The sequence below is a fragment of the Oncorhynchus clarkii genome, chromosome 6 (assembly GCF_045791955.1).
Source record: "Oncorhynchus clarkii lewisi isolate Uvic-CL-2024 chromosome 6, UVic_Ocla_1.0, whole genome shotgun sequence".
NCBI lineage: Eukaryota > Metazoa > Chordata > Actinopteri > Salmoniformes > Salmonidae > Oncorhynchus > Oncorhynchus clarkii.
In genome coordinates, this window is record NC_092152.1 from 26,653,753 (window position 1) to 26,681,651 (window position 27,899).

Sequence of the window (27,899 nt, forward strand, 5' to 3'; positions counted from 1 at the left end):
AGTGGTTAATAAACATTGGCTTGTGGTCTAGTGTAACATTGTTCATACTCTGATGTGTGGCACTAACAGTAAGGTCTAATGTGAATAGGTAAGAGGGTAGCGCGAGTGATGATGGAGCGAGCACCTGTTAAAAGTGGCTCCCATCGTCAACACTCACAGGGCTAAGAGGAGGTGCTATTCTAGTGACTCCAACAATAAGGACAGGAGTCAAACCACATCATTAGTGTAAATAATGGATTTCATTATCACAGCTTTTTTTCACTGGATCTCAAAGCACTACATGTACTAGCTTGGTCACTGACAGAGGTTAACAGATATTTTTACTAGCTTGGTCACTGACAGAGGTTAACAGGTATTTGTACTAGCTTGGTCACTGACAGTGCTTAACAGGTATTTTTACTAGCTTGGTCACTGACAGTGCTTAACAGGTATTTGTACTAGCTTGGTCACTGACAGTGCTTAACAGGTATTTTTACTAGCTTGGTCACTGACAGTGGTTAACAGGTATTTGTACTAGCTTGGTCACTGACAGTGCTTAACAGGTATTTGTACTAGCTTGGTCACTGACAGAGGTTAACAGGTATTTGTACTAGCTTGGTCACTGACAGTGCTTAACAGGTGTTTGTACTAGCTTGGTCACTGACAGTGCTTAACAGGTATTTGTACTAGCTTGGTCACTGACAGTGCTTAACAGGTATTTGTACTAGCTTGGTCACTGACAGTGCTTAACAGGTGTTTGTACTAGCTTGGTCACTGACAGTGCTTAACAGGTGTTTTTCATAAATACATGGTTCTTAAAGCATACTATCAATCAATACTTTATAGAATAGGCAGGCAAGTGATATTGAACAAACATTCTGAAAAAACAACAAAAACAAACATATCAAATACAAATCAACATTGCATTTCCACAGATTCACCTTTTGCACTTTAGCAGATAGAAAACGAAGACCCGTGTCATGTAATAGCTGACTCCGCTCCCCCGTAAAGTAGTTTCACAAAGCTTGAATTGCTGTGGTTGAGTGGAAAAAGTAGGCACCACCATCTGCACATACACAGCATTGATCAAATAGCACCTGGTGCAGAGAGGTTGTTAGGGGCAACCTTCTATCGAGCATGGCTGTCAGTGTCATAAGAAAATAAACAGCAGTGTGATTATAGGAAGCCGGGTGTCTCGGCGACCTTTAACTTCAGACAGCTCGTGAAAAGAGAGAAGAAAATGGAGGAAAAAGAGGCCGTTTTTTTTTGGGGGGGGGGGGGGGGGGGGGGTGAAGGTTCTCCCTGCTGCCATGTATTGTGCATGCTTTGTGTCAAAGGTGTTCAGACTGAGGAGAGTGAGGAGATGAATGGTTTAACCATCTCCCTTGACTTCTGCACATTCCATCAGCAGACAAGCTAAGATCTAAGAGTCAATATTTCAGATGTACAGTAATGTTTTAGCTCTAGACACGATCAAAAATGTATAATATTAACAACAAAAACATTACAACAATACAAAAAGTGCAGCAATGAGACAAAGGAAGATAGAATTGAATTTGTTGAGCTGAAAGTTCTGTTGTAATACTGACCAGAAAGACAGGCTATGGAAGGACAATAACTTGAACTCACAGCTGTTTTAAAATCATACAAATACTGCAAACTGACTTAGTGAGGTAAAAACGTAATCTGAGTTCCTTCAACAACACTATTTTACAGCCTCGAAAATGTAAAAACATTTGTGAAACCTTGCATTTACTTATATGATGGAAGAAAAACAATAACCAATGTACTATAGTTAAATATGCCATGTGTCTTTGACAGTGATCTAATGCAATGGCTCACTTCTTGGAATCAGAAGTGATTCTTCTTGTTTGGTGTCAAACCAAGAATGCCCTTATATAGTACGATTTTTTTTTAAAAAGACCTAAAAGTGTTATTTGACTGTTCCTATAGGATACCTCTTTTTGGCTCCAAGTAGAACCCTTTCGGTTCTAGAAAGATGGTTCTAAATGGAACCAAAAAGGGTTCTCCAATGAGGACAACCACAGAACCCTTTTGAAAACCTTTTTTCTAAGAGTGTAGATACATCAAATGCCACAAGAACACAATACACAGCTCCTCTTGTACAATTAAAAGCCAAAATGTAATCAAAGACTAAACTTAAATTGTGTGTGTGTATATATATATGAGTTAACAATACATTAGGAACACCTGCTCTTTCCATGACAGACTGGCAAGGTGAAAGCTATGATCCCTTATTGATGTGACTTGTTAAATCCACTTCAATTAGTGTAGATGAAGGTGAGGAGCCAGGTTAAAGAAGGATTTCTAAGTCTTGAGACAATTGCGACATGGATTGTGTATGTTTGCTGTTAATGGGGTGAATGGGCAATACAAAAGTGCCTTTGAACTGGGGATGGTAGTAAGTGCCAGGTGTACTTTTTCACGCTCAACAGTTTCCTGTGTGTATCAAGAATGGTCCACCACCCATTGGACATCCATCCAACTTGACAACTGTGTGAAGCATTGGAGTCAACATGGGCCAGCATCCCTGTGGAATGCTTTTGACACCTTGTAGAGTCCATGTCCCAACAAATAGAGGTTGTTCTGAGGGCAAAAGGGGGTGCAACTCAATATTAGGAAGGTGTTCCTAATGTTTTGTACACTCAGTGTATATACAGAAAAACATCAAGAACTCTCTAAATTCACTTGACTCTTCCTTAAAAAATGTTTTAAAGATTGCATATTGCGTAGGTAATACAAAACAAAACATTGAGTGCTATTTCTTTTTTTTCTTTGAATGAGGTGGCAGAGCGGTTAAGTATGGATGAAGATGGATGGAGTGTTTTTGACCACCAGATTGCAGTTAAGTCAGGGAGACGGGACCACAATAGATGAAGCTTTGTTGGTTGTGATGGTTGGTCTAGGAGCTGAGGTGGATCCTCCTGCTCCGCTTCTCTCCTCCCTAGCTCAGCTGACAGTAGAGCTTAACCCAGGCTGGTGATGTTGGACCTACCACCAGGGGGCGCCGCAATGCGCTGGGTGTTGCGGCGGGGAATGTTATCATCAACTTGCGCACCTGGGCATGAGATATAAGAGAAAAGAAAGTCAGTTACACTACATGACCAAAAGCGGTTAGGCCTGGCTCGCACTCTGCGTTCCAATTCATCCCAAATGGGTTTGAGGTCAGGGCTCTGTGTAGGCAAGTCAAGTTCTTCCACACTGATCTCGACAAACCATTTCTATATGGATCTTGCTTTGTGCATGGGGGCGCTGTCATGCTGCCACAAAGTTGAAGCACAGAATAGTCTAGAATGTCATTGCATGCTGTAGCATTAAGATTTCCCTTCACTGGAACTAAGGGGCCTTGCCTGAACCATGAAAACCAGCCCCAGACCATTATTCCTCCTCCACCAAACTTTGAAGTTGGCAATATGCATTGGGGCAGGTAGTGTTCTCCAGGCATCTGCCAAACCCAATATGGTACAATTTCAGGCCAAATGATAATCCTTGTGTGCTTACACATCTTAGTATTATGCTATTCCTACTGGTATTCCACGTTGAGCTGTACTGACCAGACAAGCTGAAGCCAGACTGGTGCAGGTTACGGACGGGCTGGGGAGCCTGCTGCTGCTGTTGCTGCTGCTGCTGCAGCTTGGTTGGAGAGGTCTTCACCGAGGTGACCGGGGTCATGACCTTAGGTGTCACATTCTCACACACTGGCCCGTCATAGAGACCCCTGGGGACTCCACTCAGCTCCGTCAGCTGGGAGGACAGAAAGACAGACGAGATAACAGCATCAGTTCGGCTGTTCAAGTTCATCACTGTCAGTGAGAATGGTAATTAACAATCAACAATCTTTATTCTATTCAATGTCAGTTTCACTGCACTATAGACTCACCCTGCTGCGAGCCTTTATCCTCCTGTAGACATGGTCAGGGAAGGGCTTACGGCTCACATAGCGCCCACAGCCCTCAGTGGTATGGAGGTTTCCCTCTTCCAACACTATTTTGCCCTGGCTGACCACCACCAGGGGAGCTCCACGCACCTCGGTGCCTTCGAAGATATTATACTCCACAGCCTGCAAAAGAAGAGCTCTGATGAGAAGAGTTTCAAATAGACTGACAAAGTACAAGAGGGCAAATCACAGAGAAAGACAGCACTTACTCTACTTTCACATGCACATTGCAAACCCCAAAAAACATTTCAAAGATTTGAGGCCTTTTTCCATATGAACTTTAGTCTAGGCCCTTATATATTCAATGAATTGTGCCAGCATGGTAACTGTGGCATTCAGCTGACATCATCAGGAGAAACTAGTGCTGATGTAGCCAGCTAGCTCCTCTAAATGAAAGAAAGCGGTGACTCATTGAGGGATAACTCAGGCCCTGTCTGCATGAGCTGTTCTCTAACAAGTCATTTCAGGTCAGTAGATTTTACTTAATGGTTTGTCTCAACGCTTCGTAGGAAAAAGGCTTCATGTTTCATATGAAACTGAGTCCTACATACAGTAGGTGGGACTAAAACCATGTATAAACACCATGGTTATGATATGGTTAGTACAGTGTGGGTTGGCCAGGCTCTCACCAGGTTGTGACTCTTGGCAGAGATGATCTTGCTGACGTCTGGGTCCCAGAGGACCAGGTCAGCGTCAGAGCCCACTGCAATGCGGCCCTTACGGGGGTACAGGTTGAAGATCTTAGCTGCGTTGGTGCTGGTCACAGCCACAAACTGGTTCTCGTCCATTTTTCCAGTCACCTAAGGGAATCAGAAGAAAATGCATTGTCACTTCCTGACTAACAAGACAGCTGCAAACGTTCACTTGAACAACTGAGAACCCCTTGATGACATGAATGACTGCGGCACAAACTGGGAAAGTAAATTGATTGTTAATTCTACAAAATCTATATCTATTTACATAGACAGGATCAATTTGAAAGAAGCATGTTTGATTGTGGTATGTTTGATTGTAGGAAAACCAGCAGAAAAAGGTCAGTAGAATGTGCCTCACCACACACTTGTCCCAGATGAGGGAGAGTCTCTCCTCAGTGCCGTTGGTGCCTTCTGGGATGAGGGTGAAGTTGTCTTTGCCCACAGCACGCTGAGAGGTGTGGAACGTGCAATGAGCACTACCAGTCACCTGCAGGTCACCACTGGAGACGAACAAAGGATGGAGGGAGAGAGAGAATGAGACACTCCACCCATAGGTCTTACGTTTGCATGTTTTGTCTTGAGTTATATGACTTTCCATGGGCCTCTTATCAACTGTGAGTACATTTCTTTAAAAAATTCTCCCTGACTGTCTAGTTTTAATTTCTGTGATTATTAGTGAGCTGGAAACAGTCAAGAAACTGTATGAATGTTGGTCCATTATCATTTTCTACACAGTTTTGATTGGATTAGTCATCTTAAAGTATACCGAGTTCGTTCTCCACGCCAAAAATGTATAAAACGTTGTTGTTATTGTTTGTACTAAAACCACCGGCGGGCCGGATTGAACCCCCTCGCAGGCCTTATGTTTGACACCCCTGGTATAGCATCTGAAATTAAAAATAGGCTTGGCTACGATGTCGTGCTCCTAATCCTATCTCACAAAAATACTGTAGCCTACCCGTACTGTCACTTACTGTCGAGGTTAACGGCCTATTTACTTTTGAGCATGCTTGGCTATTGAATGAGCGATTGATAAATGGTAGACTACTATTTCTTGTGTAATGGGAACAATTCAAACCAGTTATGTCAGAGAAGGAGAGACATGTCCTGCAATTTGATTATGATTTAGGCCTATATAATAAAATTAAAATAAACATATTAGATGCTATGCGATCTCCTCTTAGGGACTTTAGCATAGTCATTTGGATTGTTTTTCTTTACTATTTAAATCAACTGAATAGTAAAGTGTGAAGAGTGGCAAAGTCTGCCCGAAAGAATGGGCACGGGGGGAATTCATGTTCAAGTCTTAAAGAAGTAGAAACATCAAGGTATTTGCGTGGAGATACACACACTTTTCAAAATCGATAAATACCAACCTTTGCGGGAAAACTGGACGTTTTTTTTAACCTTTAATAAATGAAGCCCCAGGAGGCTAGAATGACATATCACCTTCTGGTGGAGGATGTGTGTAAGTAACACATGATTACTGCATATCTCTGTGTTAAGTAGAGGTACATAGTGTAAATGGAGCACCTACCAGGAGAGCAGTGAGTTGAGATAATCAGGGGTGGTGGGGTCAGGGCTGAGGGGTGGGGAGGTGACGAAGGCAGCTGCCTTGGCCCAGTTCTTACTCCAGTAGTGGGTTCCGTCCGTGCCCAGGCTGGCAGAGATAGGCTCTCCATACACCACAGCACCTAGAGTACCACAGAACACAGCAAAACACCAGGACAGAGGGCTTGTGCCCTGTCTCCAAAGCAGTACTGATTTACAAGGGGAATCATTTATATGCGATTTGACATTTAGTGTACCTTAAAACGGACGGGTAGCCTAGCAGTTAGGACTGCTGAGCCAGTAACCGAAAGGTTGCTGGTTTAAATCTCTGAGCCGATTAGGTGAAAAATCTGTCAATGTTCCCTCTTAACCCTTATTGCTTCAGGATCGCCGTCAATAATGGCTGATCCTTGGCTCTGACCACACTCTCCAGGGGTTTCTCAGGGGCAATGGGGTATGCAAAAAAAGAATTTCCAATTCGCACGTGTGAAATAGGACAAATGTAAGCACACACATTACTATTATTAAACAAACCACAGAGAGCAATCAATAGAAAACATGTTACAGTAGTCCATCACCACACTTCTTTCTCTTTACTATTACCCTTTTTCCTGGCCAGGGCGATGACATCAGCAGCACTCTTGCTCATCACCTTGGTGATGTAGAGGGGGCAGTTGGTCTGATTGGCCACAGTGACTGACCGGTTGACTGCTTCTGCCTCCACCTACACAACAGAGACAGACACAGAGAAAGGGAGTTCAGACCAGACTCAGTGACCTTCATGTTGAGTTACGGACTTCTTCACTGCTGCAGCATTTACCAAAATGCTGAGTAGGCATTCTGGAGGAAGCAAGCATAGGAAAAGAACTCAAGAGACTTGACTCTCACATTCGCTGTTCAGTTACTTCTGTAGTGAGTTCTGTTAAAGTTAGCTTTTTAACAACCAAATCTCTAAAAAGCATGTCATAGAAAAATCCAGACACTTATTTTTGCAATTTAACTTTTTATATTTTTTATATACTGCAACCAGCGATTCACTTTCTCTTCCTTGTTGTGGAGTACAGGGGCCCCCTGAAAAAGCATGAACAAAGGCTCCAAAAACACAAAAATAAGTCATTTTAGAAAACGCAAACGCTCCCAGTATAGTCATGCAGGTCTTTAGATGTTGTACACATTAAATCATGTAATTCTGAACTTTATCCGCAATGGTATATTCCATTTCATTGCGACTCAAGCTTTTCCCCATCCAGCATTTCCATTCACTGTGTAACCTGCTGCTACAATGAACGGAGAGGTATAGCTCGAGTCGCAATAAAATGGAATATAATGTTGCGGATAAAGTTCGGAATGACAATTTTATGTGTACAACATCTAAAGACCTGCATTACTATACTGAGAGCGTTTGCGTTTCTAAAATGACTTATTTTGGTGTTTTTGGAGCCTTTGTTCATGTTTATTCGGAGCACCTGTACTGCGCAACGAGGAATAGAAAGTGAATCGCTGGTTGTGGTACATTTCAAAAAAAAAAAATTGTTATATCGCAAAAAAAAAGTGTCTGGACCTCCGGAAGCCCTGAAGCCCAAGGCAAAAAAAGAAAAAGAAGACTCTTGGAATCATCTAGTTTGAACGATTTAGTAAAAAAAAAAGTTGTTTGAACAAGATACAAAGAGGTACTAAGTTGTTTTAATGACTTATTATCTCGTTTGAACAACTTAATTGTTATCTTGTCTAATTAGGCCTCATTTGTTATGCAGCTTGTCAGACCGTGTAACGGTTGCTGTAGCCATTCATTCACTGATTTGATCGATTGAAATGATTATTAATTAACAGTTCTTTGATAGCCTAAAGCAGGGCTGCTTTTGAATGCCAGAGCATGTAAGTGGAGAAATGTGGAGCAAGGAGCAGAGCGTAATTCGAACATATTTTTTTTAAATGGTGTTGGCCTTCTCTCCTGCCTACAGTGTTGCTGTAGCCTTCTCTCACGCTGCAATTTCGCTCTGGTACTGCTCAGCAACAAACTCTGGGCCTGCTCTGCCTAGCATTTTTTGTTTCTTTATCACTATTCTTTTAATTAGGACTACTCGGTTGTAATTATTTAGTTTATTTATTTACCCCACCCACAGTAAATCTATTTAATATTCTACTTTCTGTAGTTTATATTTTGAAGGACTTCAAATATATTAAAGCTGTTTTAGGTGGGCAATACATAAGCTACTGTAAAATGTATTTAGGTTTTTCTTGGAATAGACACCCCATAATATAAATCAATTTAATAAAGCAAAAATATCTGAAAAAAATAACTAATGGCCAGTATCAGCTTCTTTTTTAAATGAGAATAAACAATAGAAAACTGCAGCGGTCAAATGATTTGCGCACAGAAGCAAGCACCAATAAGCTTCATATGAGCATTGAGCATTGGATATTCGCTCTACGAATTAAATATCATTATCACTATTATTATTATAAAATAAAAATACACATGTAAAAGCTTAATTACATAAAGGAATATTACTGGGAATATAACCATAACATAAACAAGAAAAAGGAGAATGGAATATATATGAGATGCCTCCAATTAAAAAATACATGGATACTATTTCAAAACATTTTAAAAAATGTCTTACAGTGTCTATTATGCATTATTATTATTCTTTTGATTAGAGAAAGAAAACAAGTAAACGGCCAGTATGGTGCAATAAACTTTAGTTAACAATTTAGAGAAAATATTTACAAAATACAGTGCATTCGGAAGGTATTCAGCCCCACGAATTTATCCACATTTTGTTACGTTACAGCCTTATTCTAAAATTGATTAAATTGAAAAAAAAATAATAATATTGCAATTACATAAGTATTCAGACCCTTAACACAGTACTTTGTTGAAGCACCTTTGGCAGCGATTAAAGCCTCAAGTCTTCTTGGGTATGACGCTACAAGCTTGGCACACCTGTATTTAGGGAGTTTCTCCTATTCTTCTCTGCAGATCCTTTCAAGCTCTGTCAGGTTGGATGGGGAGCGTCGCTGCACAGCTATTTTCATGGCTCTCCAGAGATGTTCGATCGGGGTCAAGTACGGGCTCTGGCTGGGCCACTCAAGGACATTCAGAGACTTGTCCCGAAGCCACTCCTGCATTGTCATCAAATCAAAATCAAATGTATTGGTCACATACACGTGTTTAGCAGATGTTATTGCGGGTGTAGCGAAATCCTTGTGTTTCTAGCTCCAACAGTGCAGTTATATCTGACAAGCAATATCTAACCATTTTACAACAATACACACAAATCGAAGTAAAGGAATGGAATTTAGAATATATACATATTTGGATGAGCAATGTCAGAGCGGCATAGACTAAGATACAGTAGAATAGGATAGTGTGGTGCCAGGAAAATAACCTCTCACTCAAACGTCAACAAAACAAAGGAGCCGATCATGGCCCTCACCTCCCTGTAGGCTGTCTCGTGATTGTTCGTAATCAGGTCTACTACTGTTGTGTCGTCTGAAAACTTGGTGATTGAGTTGGAGGTGTGCGTGGCCACGCAGTCATGGATAAACAGGGAGTACAGGAGGGGGCTGAGCACGCACCCTTGTGGGGCCCCAGTGTTGAAGATCAGCGAAGTGGAGGTGTTGTTTCCTACCTTCACCACCTAGTGGCGGCCCGTCAGGAAGTCCAGGACCCAGTTGCACAGGGCGGGGTTCAGACCCAGGGCCCAAAGCTTAATGATGAGCTTGGAGGGTACTATGGTGTTGAATGCTGAACTATAGTCAATGAACAGCATTCTTACATAGGTATTCCTCTTATCCAGATGGGATAGGGCAGTGTGAAGTGCGATGGCGATTGCATCGTCTGTGGATCTATTGGGGCAGTAAGCAAATTGAAGGGGGTCTAATGTGCCAGGTAAGGTAAAGGTTATATGATCCTTGACTAGTCTCTCAAAGCACTTCATGATGACAGAGGTGAGTGCTACGGGGTGATAGTTACGACGTGGCTGGTTTTCCCTTTGTAGTCCGTGATTGTCTGTAGACCCTGCCACATACGTCTCGTGTCTGAGCCATTGAATTGCGACTCCAATTTGTCTCTATACTGACATTTTGTCTGTTTGATTGCCTTATGGAGGGAATAACTACCCTGTTTGTATTCTGCCATGTACGCACATTCAGTTTTGCGCGAATGCTGCCATCTATCCACGGCTTCTAGTTAGGGTAGGTTTTAATAGTCACAGTGGGTACAACATCTCCTATACACTTCCTGATAAACTCAGTTACCGTATCAATGTAATCATCAATGTCATTCATTCTCAGATGCTACCCGGAACATATCCCAGTCCCTGGTCAGACCAGCGTTGAATAGTCCTTAGCACGAGTACATCCTGTTTGAGTTTCTGCCTATAGAAAGGGAGGAGCAAAACGGAGTCATGATCAGATTTGCTGAAGGAAGTTGAAGTAGCAATGGTCAAGTGTTTTAGCAGCGCAAGTACTGCAGTCAAAGTGTTGACAGAACTTCGGTAGCATTTTCCTCAAATGTGCTTTGTTCAAATCCCCAGCTTCAATAAATGCGGCCTCAGGATATGTGGTTTCCAGTTTGCATAAAGTCCAGTGAAGTTATTTTATGGGCTGTTGTGATATCGGCTTGAAGGGGAATATACACGGCTGTGACTATAACCAAAGATAATTCTCTTGGGAGGTAATACGGCCGTCATTTGATTGTGAGGTATTCTAGGCTGAGTGAACAAAAGGACTTGAGTGTCTGTATGCTATCACAATCACACCATGAGTAGTTAATCATGAAACATATACCCCGCCCTTCTTCTTCGCTGAGATATTTATTGCTGTCAGCACGATGAATTGAGAACCCATCAGACAGTATATCCAGAGAGAACCATGTTTCTGTGAAACAGAGTATGTTACAATCCTTGATGTCTCTCTGGAAGGAAATCTTCGCCCTGAGCTCATCAACTTCAATATCCAAAGACTGAAAATTAGCGAGCAATATACTCGGATGCGGGTGTTGTGTGCGCCTAGAAGTCCACTCCGAATACCTCTTCTCCGCCAGCGGTGTTTTGGATCAGCCTCTGGAATCAGTTTAATTGCCCTGGGGGGTAAGAACAAAGGATCCAATTCGGTAAAGTCATATTCCTGGTCGTAATGCTGGTGAGTTACCGCCGCTCTGATATGCAAAAGTTCTTCCCGGCTGTCTGTAATCACGCAAAACAAATCTGGGCAAATAATGTAAGAAACAACACATAAAAAAACAAAATACTAAAAAGTTGCCTAGGGGCTGGAAGCATGGCGGCCCTATCTATTGGCGCCATGTGCTTAGGGTCGTTGTCCTGTTGGAAGATGAACATTCAGCCCAGTCTGACGTCTTGAGCGCTCTGGAGCAGGTTTTCATCAAGGATCTCTCTGTACTTTCAGTGGCAGGGACTGCTCTGTTACTCTTTCCCTCGATCCTGGCAAATCTCCCAGTCTGAAAAACATTCCCACAGCATGATGCTGACACCACCATGCTTCATCGTAGGGATAGTACTCCGCTAATCTTTCCCTCGATCCTGACTAGTCTCCCAGTCCCTGCCACTGAAAAACATCCACACTGCATGTTGTTTCCACCACCATGCTTGGCATTCAGGCCAAAGAGTTCAATCTTTGTTTCATCAGACCAGAGAATCTTGTTTCTCATGGTCTGAGAGTCCTTTAGGTGCCTTTTGGCAAACTCACAAAAGTGGGCTGTCATGTGCCTTTTACTGAGGAGTGGCTTCCGTCTGGCCACTCTACCATAAAGGCCTACTTGGTGGAGTGCTGCAGAGATGGTTATCCTTCTGGAAGGTTCTCCCATCTCTCTGTCAGTGTTTATCGGTTTCTTGGTCACCTCCCTGACCAAGGCCCTTCTCCCCCGATCGCTCAGTTTGGCTGGGCGGCCAGCTCTAGGAAGCTCTGGCTTGGATTTTTGCTCTGACATGCACTGTCAACTGTGGGACCTCATGTAGACAGGAGTGTGCCTTTTCAAAACACCCAATCAACTGAATTTACCACAGGTGTGCTCCAATCAAGTTGTAGAAACATCTTAAGGATTATCAAGGCTTTCGACCGTCAATCACCTCATTCTTATCGGCAGACTCAACAGCCTTGGTTTCTCAAATGACTGCCTCGCCTGGTTCACCAACTACTTCTCAAACAGAGTTCAGTGTGTCAAATCGGAGGCGTGCTGTCCGGACCTCTGGCAGTCTCTATGGGGGTGCCACAGAGTTCAATTCTTGGGCCGGCTCTTTTCTCTGTATACATCAATGATGTCGCTCTTGCTGCTGGTGATTCTCTGATCCACCTCTATGCAGACGACACCATTCGGTATACTTCTGGCCCTTCTTTGGACACTGTCCAAACTGAACTCCAGACGAGCTTCAACGCCATACAACACTCCTTCCGTGGCCTCCAACTGCTCTTAAATTCAAGTAAAACTAAATGCATGATCTTCAACCGATCACCTCCCGCACCTGCCCGCCCGTCCAGCATCACTACTCTGGACGGTTCTGACTTAGAATATGTGGACAGCTACAAATACCTAGGTGTCTGGTTAGACTGTAAACTCTCCTTCCAGACTCACATTAAGCATCTCCAATCCAAAATGAAATCTAGAATCGGCTTCCTAATTCGCAACAAAGCATCCTTCACTCATGCTGCCAAACATATTCTCATAAAACTGATCATCCTACCGATCCTTGACTTTGGCGATGTCATTTACAAAATAGCCTCCAACCCTCTACTCAGCAAATTGGATGTAGCCTATCACAGTGCCATTCGTTTTGTCAGCAAAGCCCCATATACTACCCACCACTGCAACCTGTATGCTCTCGTTAGCTGGCCCTCGCTTCATATTCGTCGCCAAACCCACTAGCTCCAGGTCATCTAGTCTTTGCTAGGTAAAGCCCTGCCTTATCTCAGCTCACTGGTCACCATAGCAGCACCCACCCGTAGCACACGCTCCAGCAAGTATATTTCACTGGTCACCCCCAAAGCCATTCCTCCTTTGGCTGCCTTTCCTTCCAGTTCTCTGCTGCCAATGACTGGAACGAATTGCAAAAGTCACTGAAGCTGGAGACTCATATCTCCCTCACTAACTTTAATCAGCTGTCAGAGCAGTTTACAGATCATTGCACCTGTACATAGCCCATCTGTAAATAGCCCACCCAACTTTGCTTTATCTTGACCAGGTCGCAGTTTTAAATGAGAACTTGTACTCAACTGGCCTACCTGGTTAAATAAAGGTGAAATAAAGAAATATATATATTTTTTAAATTACCTCAATTGCTGCTGCAGCGGGGAGATTACCGAGAGGTGGGGGAGGGGCGGAACGAAGAGGCCGGAGATCGGGCACAAGTGATGGGTGCACACACACTCAGCCAAGCGGGCACAAACAGGGAAGTCGATAAAAATCAAACAAAAGTCGCTGAGGCAGCCTTAATAAGTAGCTACATTTGTCGCTATACTCTTTTGTCAATAAAAGTCACTGGAGGGGTCTGAAAACTCGTTAAATCTAGCTGCAAAGTTGGCAACACGGGATGAGGAGATATGAATGGGAACTAAGTTACAGTCGCTCATCCAATCGTAGCAGTAGGATCAAGTTATAACCCGTCTATTTCTTGACAGAGAGCTGAACTGGCCAATTGAGCTGTTTCGAGTTTCGTCCTGGCAGCTGAGTTGTTTCAAGATGCGGCCTGACAGCTAAAAAAAATAAAGAATGATTTTGTCATCAACATTTTCAAATTTAATGAAATAAAATATCGTCCTACTTTACCGGCAAAAATTGGTATCGGAATCAGCCCTCAAAAAAATCCACATCGCTCGTTCTCTAGTGTATTCTCTCCAGCAGTGAAGTGTAGGCATATGACTATGTAGCCTTGTGACACTGTCCTACTGGACTCTGTGCCGGTCCCTAATGTATGTTGAAATCTCATTATCTTCCTGCAGATGACAGTATTGTGTCATGACCTGAGGGCCTACTTGTTTTCATTCTCTCACCTGTCTTTATTATAATAATAATAATAATATTTCATTTGTAAAGCGCATTTCCCATGCTTAATGCGCATGTGAAGCTTATTGGCGTCATTTGACTGCTGCAGTTTGAGATTATTTATTCCCTTTTATTTATGAAAAGAAGCTGATACTGGCCTTAATTATTTACGGTTTATTTATGATATTTTAGATGAATTAAATTGATTTATTTATATTATGGTGTTCCTATTCCAAGAAAAACAAAAATAAATTTTACAGTCACCTATGGATTTAAAATAGAAACTACATATCCTAATGTTAAAGTAGAATATAAACTAGATATAGGCTACTCTGGGTGGGGTAGGCTACATAATTACAACCAAATAGACCTAATTAAAAGAACAAAACAAAAAATGCTAGGCAGGGCAGAGCGAAATTGAAGCAGGAGAAGGTACACACCATTTTTTTAATCTGCTCAAATTACGCTCTGCTCCTCGCTCAACATTCGCCCACTTACATGCTCAGGCTAAAGCAGGGCTGCTGTTGAATGCCAATCAAAAAACTGTCAATTAATAATGCAGCAACCATTACACGGTCTGACAAACTGCATAACAAAGGTCTAATTAGACAAAACAACATTCATATATTTTTTTTCTACTAACTTGTTCAAACAAGATAATTAATAGAGTCTAAGTTCTTATTTTATTTTGCCAAGGGCTTCAGGGCTTCCATTTGGACCCATCTATAACATGAGATTTACATTAAAAATTTAGATTTGGTTGTAAAAAAGCAACATTCTCCTGTAACATCATATAGCCACTTTCTTGCTTTCCATGTAAAACAACCAAAGGAACACTTCAAGTTCAAGTAGAAGACTAATAGAAGCACAGCACTTGGCCAGAGGTCGTAGTTACCTCCTCCGGGCGGCTCAGCACGTGACCCTCAGGGCCAGTGATGCCCAGCTCCAGGATCTTACGTTGCTCCTGCAAACACATCAGACAACAGCTTTAGTGGCTTGGCCTGTGGAGACAGCAAACTGGGACAAGGTGATAGAATTTATTAGAAGTTCTGTTACCTCGGCAATGATGTCCCCGTTCTCTGCGTGCACCTGAGCGATTGCTCCCAAGTTTCTGATGACATTGAACACCTCGTACATCTACAGGAAGAGGAAAGCATCCTTTCAACACAGGCCAGGGAACAAGGGGTTTTAGCAACGAGGACATTTACAATGTGTTTTTTGGTGGTCCAAGCTTTAGTGGAGATCTTTGTCAGAGCAAGACATGTTGGATGAGAATGTTAAATGCATAGATTAATTAATATACTCTACTTCTTTAGGTTGACCACATGGTTCAACTCAGATTTCACATGGCAATCAACTAGGAATTGACAGCTGCAATAGGCCACAGGAAACTGTCAGGCAATCTTTCAGCACGTGTTACAAGAGTCATCCCCAGTGGCAGTCCTAACCACTAACCGGCCTGTGCTGAGTGGGAAAACTCAATACAGTGCCATTAACAAAGCTTTCCCAGAAATACATGTGCAACGTACATGTGCAACGTGAGAGAGATCAATCACCCCACAGTAAGACAATCCTTTATCTAGCAGATAGCAGTAGATATTCCAGAGGAGGTGAAGAAGGCTTCAATAATCTCATAATTGTTGGAGCAGTGTTCCGCATAAATCCATGCAAATCCCACATTGACATAAACTACTTTTTACACGTACTAATCTCAAATTAGGTTTCAGCCTTCAAAGAGTTTCTAAGCAATGGGTAACACTTTACTTGACACGCAGTGCCATAACATGGTCATAACCATGAACTAATGTCATAACAGCTGACATAACTTGTCATAATATTGTCATAACCCATATTTACACCTGTTGTGACATATATTGCATTATTTTATGGCTGGTTATGACACTTACATAAGAGTGTCAAAACCCACATTTATTCAAACTAGTTTTTTTCCCTGCCAAGAAGTTCCCTTTCGTTTTAAAGTTTGTTTCTTAAATCCTTTGTTGTCGTTGTAATAAATGATTTATAGTCATGCTTTATTCATCATATTTTAAATAACTTTATGACCATACTGTGTCACTTTACTTGGACTAAGAAAATACACTTTATTACACTGTCAAAAAGCATTATGACCTTAATAATCATACAAGCCAGATAGGCCTATCTCGTACACGCCCTTATATCAGTCATCAGTCACAAAGAGGGTGTCTTGTCCTGCTCCTGAAATCTGTTCCTGCATTCATCTCAGTCATCAGCAACAGAGCATTGGGGTAAGCTGCATGTCTGACATCAATGTGTACACAATTACAATGATAATTTAATATGGTCAACAACAAAAAAATAGATAACATAAAGATACTGTTGACACATAGACTATGGTGTAATGGAATGTTTTTGTTTTGTGGGTTTTTAAACTCTTATGTAGGTGTCATAACCAGCCATAAAATAACACAATATATATCATGACAAATCTAAATATATGTGTCATGATAGTGTTTCTGAACATATTATAACAGGTTATGACATGGTTATGACGCTGGATGTCAAGTAAAGTGTTACCAAGCAAGATCATACAGAATATAATTTCATGCAATGCATTTACGCAAAGTGCAATGCAATCACAACTTTAAATGCATGCACAAGCCTCCACAAATGTTGACTCCTCCATCCGTCGCCAGTAAATCATACCAATCTGAAATGCTTCAAATCGTACCTGGGAGTCGGAAAGTTGGAAAACATCCTTATAAGCCAAATAGACCAGGAAAGAGTTGACACCTAAAGATAGAAAACTTATGAGCAATAGTAGCAATAGACAAAGGGAGAGGAAAGGACAGTCACAGGAAGGAAATAAACCACAAGGAGAGTTTTAGTAGAAATCATAGCTCCCTCACCCCAACTGACATTAGTGAATGGGTGACAATGGTTTGTGTAATTGTGTTAGTTGCGTACCGTGGTCCTTCACCAGGCTCTCCATCTCCTCCTGCATGCCCTTGTGCCAGTTAGTGATGTCCACATGCAGGGAGTAGTCACAGCAGGACTTGCTGTCGGCCCATTCCCTCCACTGGTTGAACGCTGCCACCAGGCTCACACCAGGTTCTGGAACCACATGATCAACTACAGACAGACAGACAGACAGACAGACAGACAGACAGACAGACAGACAGACACACACACAGACCATTGTCATTGAAACCACCTTAGCAGTAACATTATCACGTTTTACAGAAGGCATAATGTTCAAAACCATGAGGCAACATGAACATCTGCAAAGGGTAAATTAGTAACAAATGTTTTGGCTGGTTGATATCAGTATTTCAGAATCTAGGGGTGTCTGTAAAGTGTCATTGGGGATGAAGCATTTCATTAGTACATACCTATCATGGTGGTTCCCCCAGCCAAAGCAGCACGGGTGCCCTGGTAGAAGTCATCTGCTGACACCATGCCCCTGTCTGGCATCTGGAAGCGTGTGTGCACATCTATGCCCCCGGGCATCACCATGCGTCCATGGGCATCAATGATCTTCACCCCACCAGGAACTATCAGGTTCTCTCCAATTTGCCTGAGGAGAAGAAATGTATTGAGAGAGAGAGACCAGAAATGATAAAAGTCATTACAAAATAAGATTTAAAAAATCCCCATATATATCTACACTGATCAAAAAAATAAAGGGAACACTAAAATAACACATCCTAGATCTGAATGAATGAAATATTCTTATTAAATACTTTTTTCTTTACATAGTTGAATGTGCTGACAACAAAATCACACAAAAATTATAAATGGAAATCAAATTTATCAACCCATGGAGGTCTGGATTTGGAGTGACACTCAAAATTAAAGTGGAAAACCACACTACAGGCTGATCCAACTTTGATGTAATGTCCTTAAAACAAGTCAAAATGAGGCTCAGTAGTGCTTGTGGCCTCCATGTGCCTGTTTGACTTCCCTACAACGCATGGGCATGCTCCTGATGAGGTGGCGGATGGTCTCCTGAGGGATCTCCTCCCAGACCTGGACTAAAGCATCCGCCAACTCCTGGACAGTCTGTGGTGCAACGTGGCGTTGGTAGATGGAGCGAGACATGATGTCCCAGATGTGCTCAATTGGATTCAGGTCTGTGGAACGGGCGGGCCAGTCCATAGCATCAATGCCTTCCTCTTGCAGGAACTGCTGACACACTCCAGCCACATGAGGTCTAGCATTGTCTTGCATTAGGAGGAACCCAGGACCAGCATATGGTCTCACAAGGGGTCTGAGGATCTCATCTCGATACCTAAAGGCAGTCAGGCTACCTCTGGCGAGCACATGGAGGGCTGTTGCGGCAAACAAATGTCACCCCACACCATGACTGACCCACCGCCAAACCGGTCATGCTGGAGGATGTTGCAGGCAGCAGAACGTTCACCACGGGGTCTCCAGACTCTGTCACGTCTGTCACATGTGCTCAGTGTGAACCTGCTTTCATCTGTGAAGAGCACAGGGCGCCCGTGGCGAATTTGCCAATCTTGGTGTTCTCTGGCAAATGCCAAACGTCCTGCACCTGTGGACGTCGGGCCCTCATACCACCCTCATGGAGTCTGTTTCTGACCGTTTGAGCAGACACATGCACATTTGTGGCCTGCTGAAGGTCATTTTGCAGGGCTCTGGCAGTGCTCCTCCTGCTCCTCCTTGCACAAAGGCAGAGGTAGCGGTCCTGCTGCTGGGTTGTTGCCCTCCTACGGCCTCCTCCACGTCTCCTGATGTACTGGCCTGTCTCCTGGTAGCGCCTCCATGCTCTGGACACTACGCTGACAGAAACAGCAAACCTTCTTGCCACAGCTCGCATTGATGTGCCATCCTGGATGAGCTGCACTACCTGAGCCACTTGTGTGGGTTGTAGACTCCGTCTCATGCTACCACTAGAGTGAAAGCCCCGCCAGCATTCAAAAGTGACCAAAACATCAGCCAGGAAGCATAGGAACTGAGAAGTGGTCTGTGGTCACCACCTGCAGAACCACTCCTTTATTGGGGGTGTCTTGCTAATTGCCTATAATTTCCACCTGTTGTCTATTCCATTTGCACAACAGCATGTGAAATGTATTGTCAATCAGTGCTGCTTCCTAAGTGGACAGTTTGATTTCACAGAAGTGTGATTGACTTGGAGTTACTTTGTGTTGTTTAAGTGTTCCCTTTATTTTTTTGAGCAGTGTATATAGCCAACAAAAGTACCAACAATGGCGCTCAAACTAATAAGACTTACTTGATGACTCCATCCTCGATATAGATGTCAGCAAGGAAAGACTGGTCATCATTTACAATCTTTCCACATTTTATAAGGAGACGATCACTCTGTGAGAAGAGACGGAATTTAATTTGTGACTTAATTGTGTTAACAGCAGTGAGCACCACAACCCATTGATGATAGATTTAAAAAGCATACTTCATATTGGACAAATTTGGCATGAAAGGTAAGCTAGCCAATACTCAATCCCAGCACATCCATCCAGGAGAGCATCAACAGAACCTAACTGAATAGAAGCACATCAGAGGCATACCATAAGGGACTAAAAAGCTCCACACAAGGATAGAGTCCGTAGTATGCATTCCTGTATAAAACAGCACTAGGGCTTGGCCAAGACATGGCCATTGTCTGCCAAGAAACCCCAACCAACAATGCATAAGCAGAGGTAAATCAGAAACAAAGTAACACCCAATTGTATTCAACAATATATTTTTAAGTGTTTTATCTAAATGGAAAAATTTAAACAAAAGGACACAGGCTTATGGCCACAATTTTCTTTATTTTTGTGATCCTTCTGCAAAGTTATCTTCTTAAGCAACAAGAGCTGTTTCTTTCTCTGTCAAACCCGCGATGCAGTTAAGGGGAATTCCGACACCTACTCAGAATGTCTCTACACTGATTATACAAAACATTAAGAACACCTGCTCTTTCCATGACAGACTGACAAGGTGAATCCAGGTGAAAGCTATGATCCCTTATTGATGTCACTTGTTAAATCCACTTCAATTAGTGTAGATGAAGGTGAGGAGCCAGGTTAAAGAAGGATTTTTAAGCCTTGAGACAATTGCGACATGGATTGTGTATGTTTGCTGTTAATAGGGTGAATGGGCAAGACAGATGTAAGTACCTTTTGAACAGGGTATGGTAGTAAGTGCCACTGGTTTGTATCAAGAACTGCAACGCTGCTGGGTTTTCACACTCAACAGTTTCCTGTGTGTATCGAGAATGGTCCACCACCCAAAGGACATCCAGCCAACTTGACACAACTGTGGGAAGCATTAGAGACAACATGGGCCAGCATCCCTGGGGAACGCTTTCGACAAATTGCAGAGTTCATGCCCCGACGAATTGAAGCTGTTCTGAGGGCAAATGGAGTGCAACTCAATATTAGGAAGGTGTTCCTAATGTTTGGTATATCATGTGAGTACAGAAAATGTACAAAAAAAGTATGCACTCAATACTGTAAGTCGCGCTGGATAAGAGCGCTTGCTAAATGACTGAAATGTAAAAATGAGTACAAAGATTAGGCTAATGCCTAACAGAAAGGCCTTATTAAAGCAACCACTACTAAGACAACACTTGGATTCTCCATTTTTACTAGGCTATTGGCCATATATTTCATATAGAATAAGGCTTTATGTGTTAAGTCATGACATATTCCACCCTGATCACAAACAGCTCAGATCTTGAGGGGTAGCCTAGTTCAGTCTGAGATGCAGGGCTGTGTAGAGTAGAGCATGGCTTAATGGAAGACCAGGAGCATCCACTTAAGAGTAGGACAAATAATCCCATTTCCATCTGAGGAGAGCATTCTACTGTTGGCTCGGGCTGGCCTACTTCTCATCAGGCCTTCCTCAGGGAGTGTGGGCTGAGTAGCTACCTTAATGAGGCCAATAGAGGCTCATCCTCTCTCCAGACCATACAGCAGTCACAAGATGTAGAGTGTTAGTATCCCCTAGCTAGCACACTGCCCTGAGCGCTTTCACAATCAGACAGTGACCCTATAGCCTACCACTAATAGTTGTGGTGGTCGCACAGAAGACTGTACAGGCCTCACAAAACTGCATTCTTCCAGCATGATCTAACAGTCTATTATCTTCAAATGGGTCAGTTGACTTCAGATTAGACCACATTTATGCACTCAACCAGATAAAGGAAAATAACAGGCCTGAGTGCAGGGAATAAGGCAAATTGGTTCCAATATCCTGTTTCATATGTCTATGATAAACCATGAGTGATCTTGTCTTACTTATCTTTTATCTGTTTACCATCCATAGTAGAGGTCGACCGATTATGGTTTTTCAACGCCGATACCAATATCGATTATTGGAAGACCAAAAAAAAACAATATCGATTAATCGGCTGATTTAAAAAAATATATATATATATTTGTAATAATGGCAGTTACAACAATACTGAATGAACACTTTTATTTTAACATAATACATCAATCAATTTAGCCTCAAATAAATAATGAAACATGTTCAATTTGGTTTAAATAATGCAAAAACAAAGTGTTGGAGAATAAAGTAAAATTGCAATATGTGCCATGTAAAAAAGCTAACGTTTAAGTTCCTTGTTCAGAACATGAGAACATATGAAAGCTGGTGGTTCCTTTTAACATGAGTCTTCAATATTCCCAGGTAAGAAGTTTTAGGTTGTAGTTATTATAGGAATTATAGGACCATTTCTCTCTATACCATTTGTATTTCATATACCTTTGACTATTGGATGTTGTTATAGGCACTATAGTATTGCCAGTGTAACAGTATAGATTCCTTCCCTCTCCTCGCCGCTACCTGGGCTCGAACCAGGAACACATCGACAACAGCCATCCTCGAAGCATTGTTACCCATCACTCCACAAAAGCCGCGGCCCTTGCAGAGAAAGGAGAACAACTACTTCAAGGTCTCGGAGCTAGTGACGTCACCGATTGTAACGCTATTAGTGCACTCCCCGCTAACTAGCTAGCCATTTCACATCGGTTACACCAGCCTAATCTTGGGAGTTGATAGGCTTGAAGTCATAAACAGCTCAATGCTTGAAGCACAGCGAAGAGCTGCTGGCAAACGCACGAAAGTACTGTTTGAATGAATGCTTACGAGCCTGATGCTGCCTACCACCACTCAGTCAGACTGCTCCATCAAATATCAAATCATAGACTTAATTATAAACACACAGAAATACGAGCCTTAGGTCATTAATGTGGTCAAATCCAGAAACTATCATTTCGAAAACAAAACTTTAATTCTTTCAGTGAAATACGGAACCGTTCCTTATTTTATCTAACGGGTGGCATCCCTAAGTCTAAATATTGCTGTTACATTGCACAACCTTCAATGTTATGTCATAATTATGTACAATTCTGGCAAATGAATTCCTTTGTTAGGAATAAATGGTCTTCACACAGTTCGCAACGAGCCAGGCAGCCCAAACTGTTGCATATACCCTGACTGCTTGCACGGAACGCAAGAGAAGTGACAGAATTTCCCTAGTTAAAATAAATTAATGTTAGCAGGCAATATTAACTAAATATGCGGGTTTAAAAATATATACTAGTGTATTGATTTTAAAGAAAGGCATTGATGTTTATGGTTAGGTACACATTGGTGCAAAGACAGTGCTTGTTTCGCGAATGCGCTTGTTAAATCAACACCCGTTTGCGAAATAGGCTGTGATTCGATGAGAAATTAACAGGCACCGCATCGATTATATGCAACGCAGGACAAGCTAGATAAACTAGTAATATCATCAACCATGTGTAGTTAAACCTCTTACTTCTACCCCCTCCTTTTTCGAACATTCTGTTAAAAATCACGCAACTTTTCAGCGTCCTGCTACTCATGCCAGGAATATAGTATATGCATATGATTAGTATGTGTGGATAGAAAACACTCTGAAGTTTCTAAAACTGGTTAAATCACGGCTGTGACTATAACAGATCGTGTGTTTCATTGAAAAACGCAAGAAAAACTGCTCTCTGAAAGCTAAAAATAATTTCCATAAGTCACTTTCATGGGTTGTTAAAAGGGGACAAAATTTAATATCGACCTGCATCCAACTATCTGGATTCCGTTTCTTCCGGTCTCCACCAGGATCCTTTGAATGTGGACATTGGCAGCCATTGATTTGCAGACGAGGAGCTATTGAATATACATCGCCCTGTAATCATTTTGATAGATTATAAACGTTTACTAATACCTAAAGTTGGATTACAAAAGGATTTCGAAGTGTTTTGTGAAAGTTTATCGTCGACTTTTTTAATTTAAAAAAATGACGCAGCGTTTAAAAACAATGTTTTTTTCTGAATGACACAGCTTCCATAGAAAGCTATTTTGGGTATATATGGACCGATTTAAACGAAAAAAAGACCCAATAGTGATGTTTATGGGGCATATAGGAGTGCCAAGAAAGAAGCTCATCAAAGGTAATGAATGTTTTATATTTTATTTCTGCGTTTTGTGCAGCGCCGGATAAGCAAAGTCTTTATTTACGTCGCATTCAGGCATTTTGAGGTGTTGCATGCTATCAGATAATAGCTTCTCATGCTTTCGCCGAAAAGCATTTTAAAAATCTGACTTGTTGGCTAGGTTCACAACGAGTGTAGCTTTAATTCAATACCCTGCTTGTGAATTTTGATCAAGGTTTGAGTTTTAACGAGTACATTTAGCATTTAGCGTAGCGCATTTGCATTTCCAGGTGCCTACTTGAGACATATGCGTCTCAAGTAGAATCAAGAAGTTAACTAGTGATTATGTTAAGATTGATGGTTTTTTATAAGATAAGTTTAATGCTAGCTAGCAACTTACCTTGGATTCTTGCTGCACTCGCGTATCAGGTAGTCAGCCTGCCATGCAGTCTCCTCGTGGAGTGCAATGTAATCGGCCACAATCGGTGTCCAAAAATGCCAATTACCGATTGTTATGAAAACTTGAAATCGGCCCTAATTAATCGGCCATTCAGATTAAACAATCGACCTATAATCCATAGTGATATATTTATTATAGGCCTATTAGGAAATAAGATGGAATCAGCACCTAAAACAAGGATGCAATCAATGCAAACATTCATGATAGTGATTGATGCCACTGGGTATTCACAAGATGGAAACATTGAGTACAGAAAATAATCAGTAATGTGTTATGCAATGACATTTACACAACTATGCAAAACACTGACTTACTGTGTTTTTATGTCATGCCACTGGATCTCTTTATAAATACCCCACAAACAGAATGACTTCATGAGTCTCTGTCCCCCCTAACAGCACCAGCGGAGGTTAAATTAACTAGGCCTATTTCTATACATACAGTATCTCTGAGACTGACAACCTCAAGGGCAAGCATAGAATGTATTTATTTCATGGACAAGATGTTAACAATAAGCCTATGCTATAATTGTGGAAAATCTGAGAACTCCATGCTGTGCAAACGCTTGACACAGTGATGAAGTGAGAGGGAAATTAAATGCAACTATTGCACTTAATGGCATTTATAACAGGCCACACTAATGCATTATGACTAGTCAGGTAAGGGTAGGGGGCAGTATTTTCACATCCGGATGAAAAGCGTGCTCAAAGTAAACTGCCTGTTACTCAGGCCCAGAAGCAGAGGATATGCATATAATTGGTAGAGTTGGATAGAAAACACTCTAAAGTATCTAAAACTGTTAAAATTATGTCTGTGAGTATAACAGAACTGATATGGCAGGCGAAACACCGAAGACAAACCATAAAAATGTTTTAAAAATTCAGCCTACCACTGTTTCCAATGGCTTTCATGTTTATTATGAGGCGAAGTCTTCCCAGATTGCAGTTCCTAGGGCTTCCACTAGATGTCAACCGTCTTTAGAAAGAGTTTTAGGCTGGTTTTTGGAAAAATGAACTAGAAGTTGTAGTTTTTCTAAGTGGCTCCCATTTTGGCTGTAGTGTTTCCATGCGAGTGGATGAAAGCACATTCTTTGTTATTTATCTCTGGTAATGAACATATTATTCTCTGCCTTAAATTGTATTGTTTATTTACGTATTAGGGTACCTGAGGTTTGATTATAAACGTTGTTTGACTTGTTTAGATACATTTATTGGTAACGTTTAGGATACATTTTATATGCATTTTGAAGGAGGGAAACCGGTGGATTATTGAATGAAGCGAGCCAGCTAAACTGAGTTTTTATGGATATAAAGGACTTTATCAAAGAACAAAAGGACCCTTTGTGATGTAACTGGGACCTTTTGGAGTGCCAACAGAAGAAGATCTTCAAAGGTAAGGCATTTATTATATTGCTATTTCTGACTTTCGTGTCGCACCTGCCTGGTTGAAAAATGTTTTTCATGCTTTTTGTATGCGGGGCGCTGTCCTCAGATAATCGCATGTTGTGCTTTCGCCGTAAAAGCCTTTTTGAAATCTGACACAAGCGGCTGGATTAACAAGAAGTTAAGCCTTATTTTGATGTATAATACTTCTATTTTCATGAATGTTAAATATTTATACTTCTGTAATTTGAATTTCGCACTCTGCAATTTCACAGGATGTTGGCCAGGTGGAACGCTACCATCCCACCTGCCCATAAAAAGTATCCTGCCCATAAGAAGGCATCCTCCTGCCTCGTGTACAGTGAGCCCACTTAAATGCTGAGCTGGATGGGCTCTGTGGATGGATGAGTAATCTTTGTGACACGGGAAATGATTCTGTACCAAACACTCTCTTGGAAATATTTAGGCTACACCACACACATTGGTCAATTGGTCCAGGTCAGGGATGGGCAACTTTGATGGGGGTGGGGGCCACAAAACAATCTAAACTCAGGGGCCGCAAACCCACATCCATACCCACACATGCAGTCAGAGCCACTCTGTCAATGCCATGTACATTAGCAGCATCCCATAACTTCTCTCTTTGCATTTGGTGGGCTGAGAGAGGAGTGCGCAAGTAACAGGGCCAAGGCCTAAACCCTAGGATGCTTCAGTAAAAGTGTTTCACATGGAAGATGTGAGTCAGCCACACCACAATGAGGTGGTGCCACTGGTACAGTTGATGGGAAAACATCACATTGCTCTGTCCCCATTTTAAAGCCACAACACACTGATTGAGCCGTCTGCATGCAATGCCTGAGATGTCAGGTGCTTAGATAAGTCTGCTCCAGTTGTGAGGGAGAGCCGACAGCTGCCTGAAAATACCTCCCCCAATACCAGTTCCCTTCCATGTTGCCCTTGCATAAACAAAAAAGGAACAGATCTCTAGAACCATTTTATTTCAATAATTCATATATTTTTGACAGGAACGCACACAAATGTGTGGTTTGTGTTATTTGATTAAAGACATAAATGCCTAAATGTCATTACTGCATGTAGAGTATGGCAGCATACAGACAAAAGCTAGGCCTTCACAGCAGGTAGCCTAGTGGATAGAGCGTTGGGCCAGTAACCGAAAGGTTGCTAGATCGAATCCCGAGCTGACAAGGTAATAATCTGTGTTTCTTTCCCTGTAAAAGGCAGTTAACCCACTGTTTCTAGGCTCTAATTGTAAATAAGAATGTGTTCTTAACTGACTTGCCTAGTTAAATTTAAAAAACAGTTTACAGCAAGGATGGACTTAATCCAATGACCTACTTTTCATTAAAGGTTTTTGCCCTTTTAACTACTAAGGTTATGACCCCCTCCCTAAATGTCATCATGGCAAATCAACCCTTTGCTGTCTTGGGTTGATAAGACAAATTGTTGTGACAAATGCATATGTATTCAATAAATGAATACATTTTCCCCAAAAAAACATTGTATTATTGTTGCTGGGATTTTCCCCACATTTTAATTTATATTGTGGTATCCCCATAATCTATAGCTACAGTATTACCAATAAGGCATTACAAGTATATTAGAATCAATCTGAATATACGGATGGAAAATATAAAAGATTTTTCCCAATCATCCATTCTTGTTCCTGATCCTGTCGGCTGGGCTAAATCGTCTAACATGGTAGGATATGGAATGGCTAAAAAATAGCATGCACACAATAAGATGAGCGTCTTGACGATTATTCCAATGACATGAGCGCATGAACTGGAGTTCCAATTATGACCAATTACCCTGCCTTTGTTGATTATTGCAAAGCAAGTGGTGACATTACACTGGTATGAATGCCCCCCCTCCCATCCTCCTCCTCAGATAGCGTGATAACTACAGCTAGCACAGTCTAGCTGTCTAATCCCTACGGCTAGTTTATTCATAGGTATAGATTTTTACACAATATTGTTAAATTATGAGCATTTAAAACACTACTCACTGTAATGCGAGGTATATTTTTCTTTCCCTGGTATCCGGACATCTTAGCGGCGCGTTGTCAGCGTCCTCGATTATGGCTGTCACCTCACTGATGTTAGCTAGACCGCTAGCAATGAAAGGGATGGATGCTCAGATGCGTTGAGACCAGTCGACGCCCAGACAAAATTGTGTCTCCGGCTATCGCCTGACTAAATTCGTGAAATAGCTCAATCCGTTCCAACTAGGTTTGCTGAATGAACTTAAAAGGTCTGACAGCCTTTCCTCACGTTCCAATGCTGCGCCAAGCCTGTCCAGCAGTCACCAAGCGATAAGATAAACGGTGATGAGGGCCACGGTCACCGTGCATGCGCAATGCCCCACCCTGCCTCTCCACTCACCTGCTGCAGGCCAAGTCTGGAGGCTGGATGGGAGGCTAGGAGTGACACTGATGCTTATTTGAC

At 41.9% G+C, this 27,899-nt stretch overlaps 1 protein-coding gene across 2 annotated transcripts; it reads right to left on the reverse strand.

Moving 5' to 3' along the window:
- Positions 1-1,257: 1,257 nt before the first annotated feature.
- On the reverse strand, positions 1,258-27,738 carry LOC139410878 (dihydropyrimidinase like 2a). 2 transcript variants are annotated; one of them, XM_071156497.1, is made up of 15 exons: positions 27,461-27,570; positions 20,311-20,449; positions 19,422-19,510; positions 17,557-17,741; positions 17,132-17,296; positions 16,896-16,957; positions 15,242-15,322; positions 15,081-15,149; positions 6,787-6,907; positions 6,170-6,326; positions 4,991-5,132; positions 4,567-4,737; positions 3,881-4,060; positions 3,555-3,744; positions 1,258-3,058 (listed from the first exon to the last, which is right to left on the reverse strand). In XM_071156497.1, the coding sequence occupies exons 4-15, from the start codon at positions 17,678-17,680 to the stop codon at positions 2,967-2,969; spliced, it is 1,554 nt and encodes a 517-aa protein (XP_071012598.1). In that variant the 5' UTR covers positions 17,681-17,741; positions 19,422-19,510; positions 20,311-20,449; positions 27,461-27,570; the 3' UTR covers positions 1,258-2,966. The 2 variants fall into 2 exon arrangements, with proteins under 2 accessions (XP_071012598.1, XP_071012597.1); XM_071156496.1 differs by lacking the exon at positions 20,311-20,449 and having other exon boundaries at positions 27,461-27,738.
- Positions 27,739-27,899: the final 161 nt, after the last annotated feature.

Excerpts from the sequence above, each read along its gene's own strand:
- LOC139410878 (XM_071156496.1), bottom strand. The coding sequence starts at position 27,502 with ATGTCCGGATACCAGGGAAAGAAAAATATACCTCGCATTACA. Across the intron at positions 6,908-15,080 it reads TGCTGAGCCGCCCGGAGGAG|GTGGAGGCAGAAGCAGTCAA; the intron begins GTAACTACGACC and ends TCTGTTGTGTAG. Across the intron at positions 3,059-3,554 it reads GTCTGGCTTCAGCTTGTCTG|GTGCGCAAGTTGATGATAAC; the intron begins GTCAGTACAGCT and ends TCTCATGCCCAG.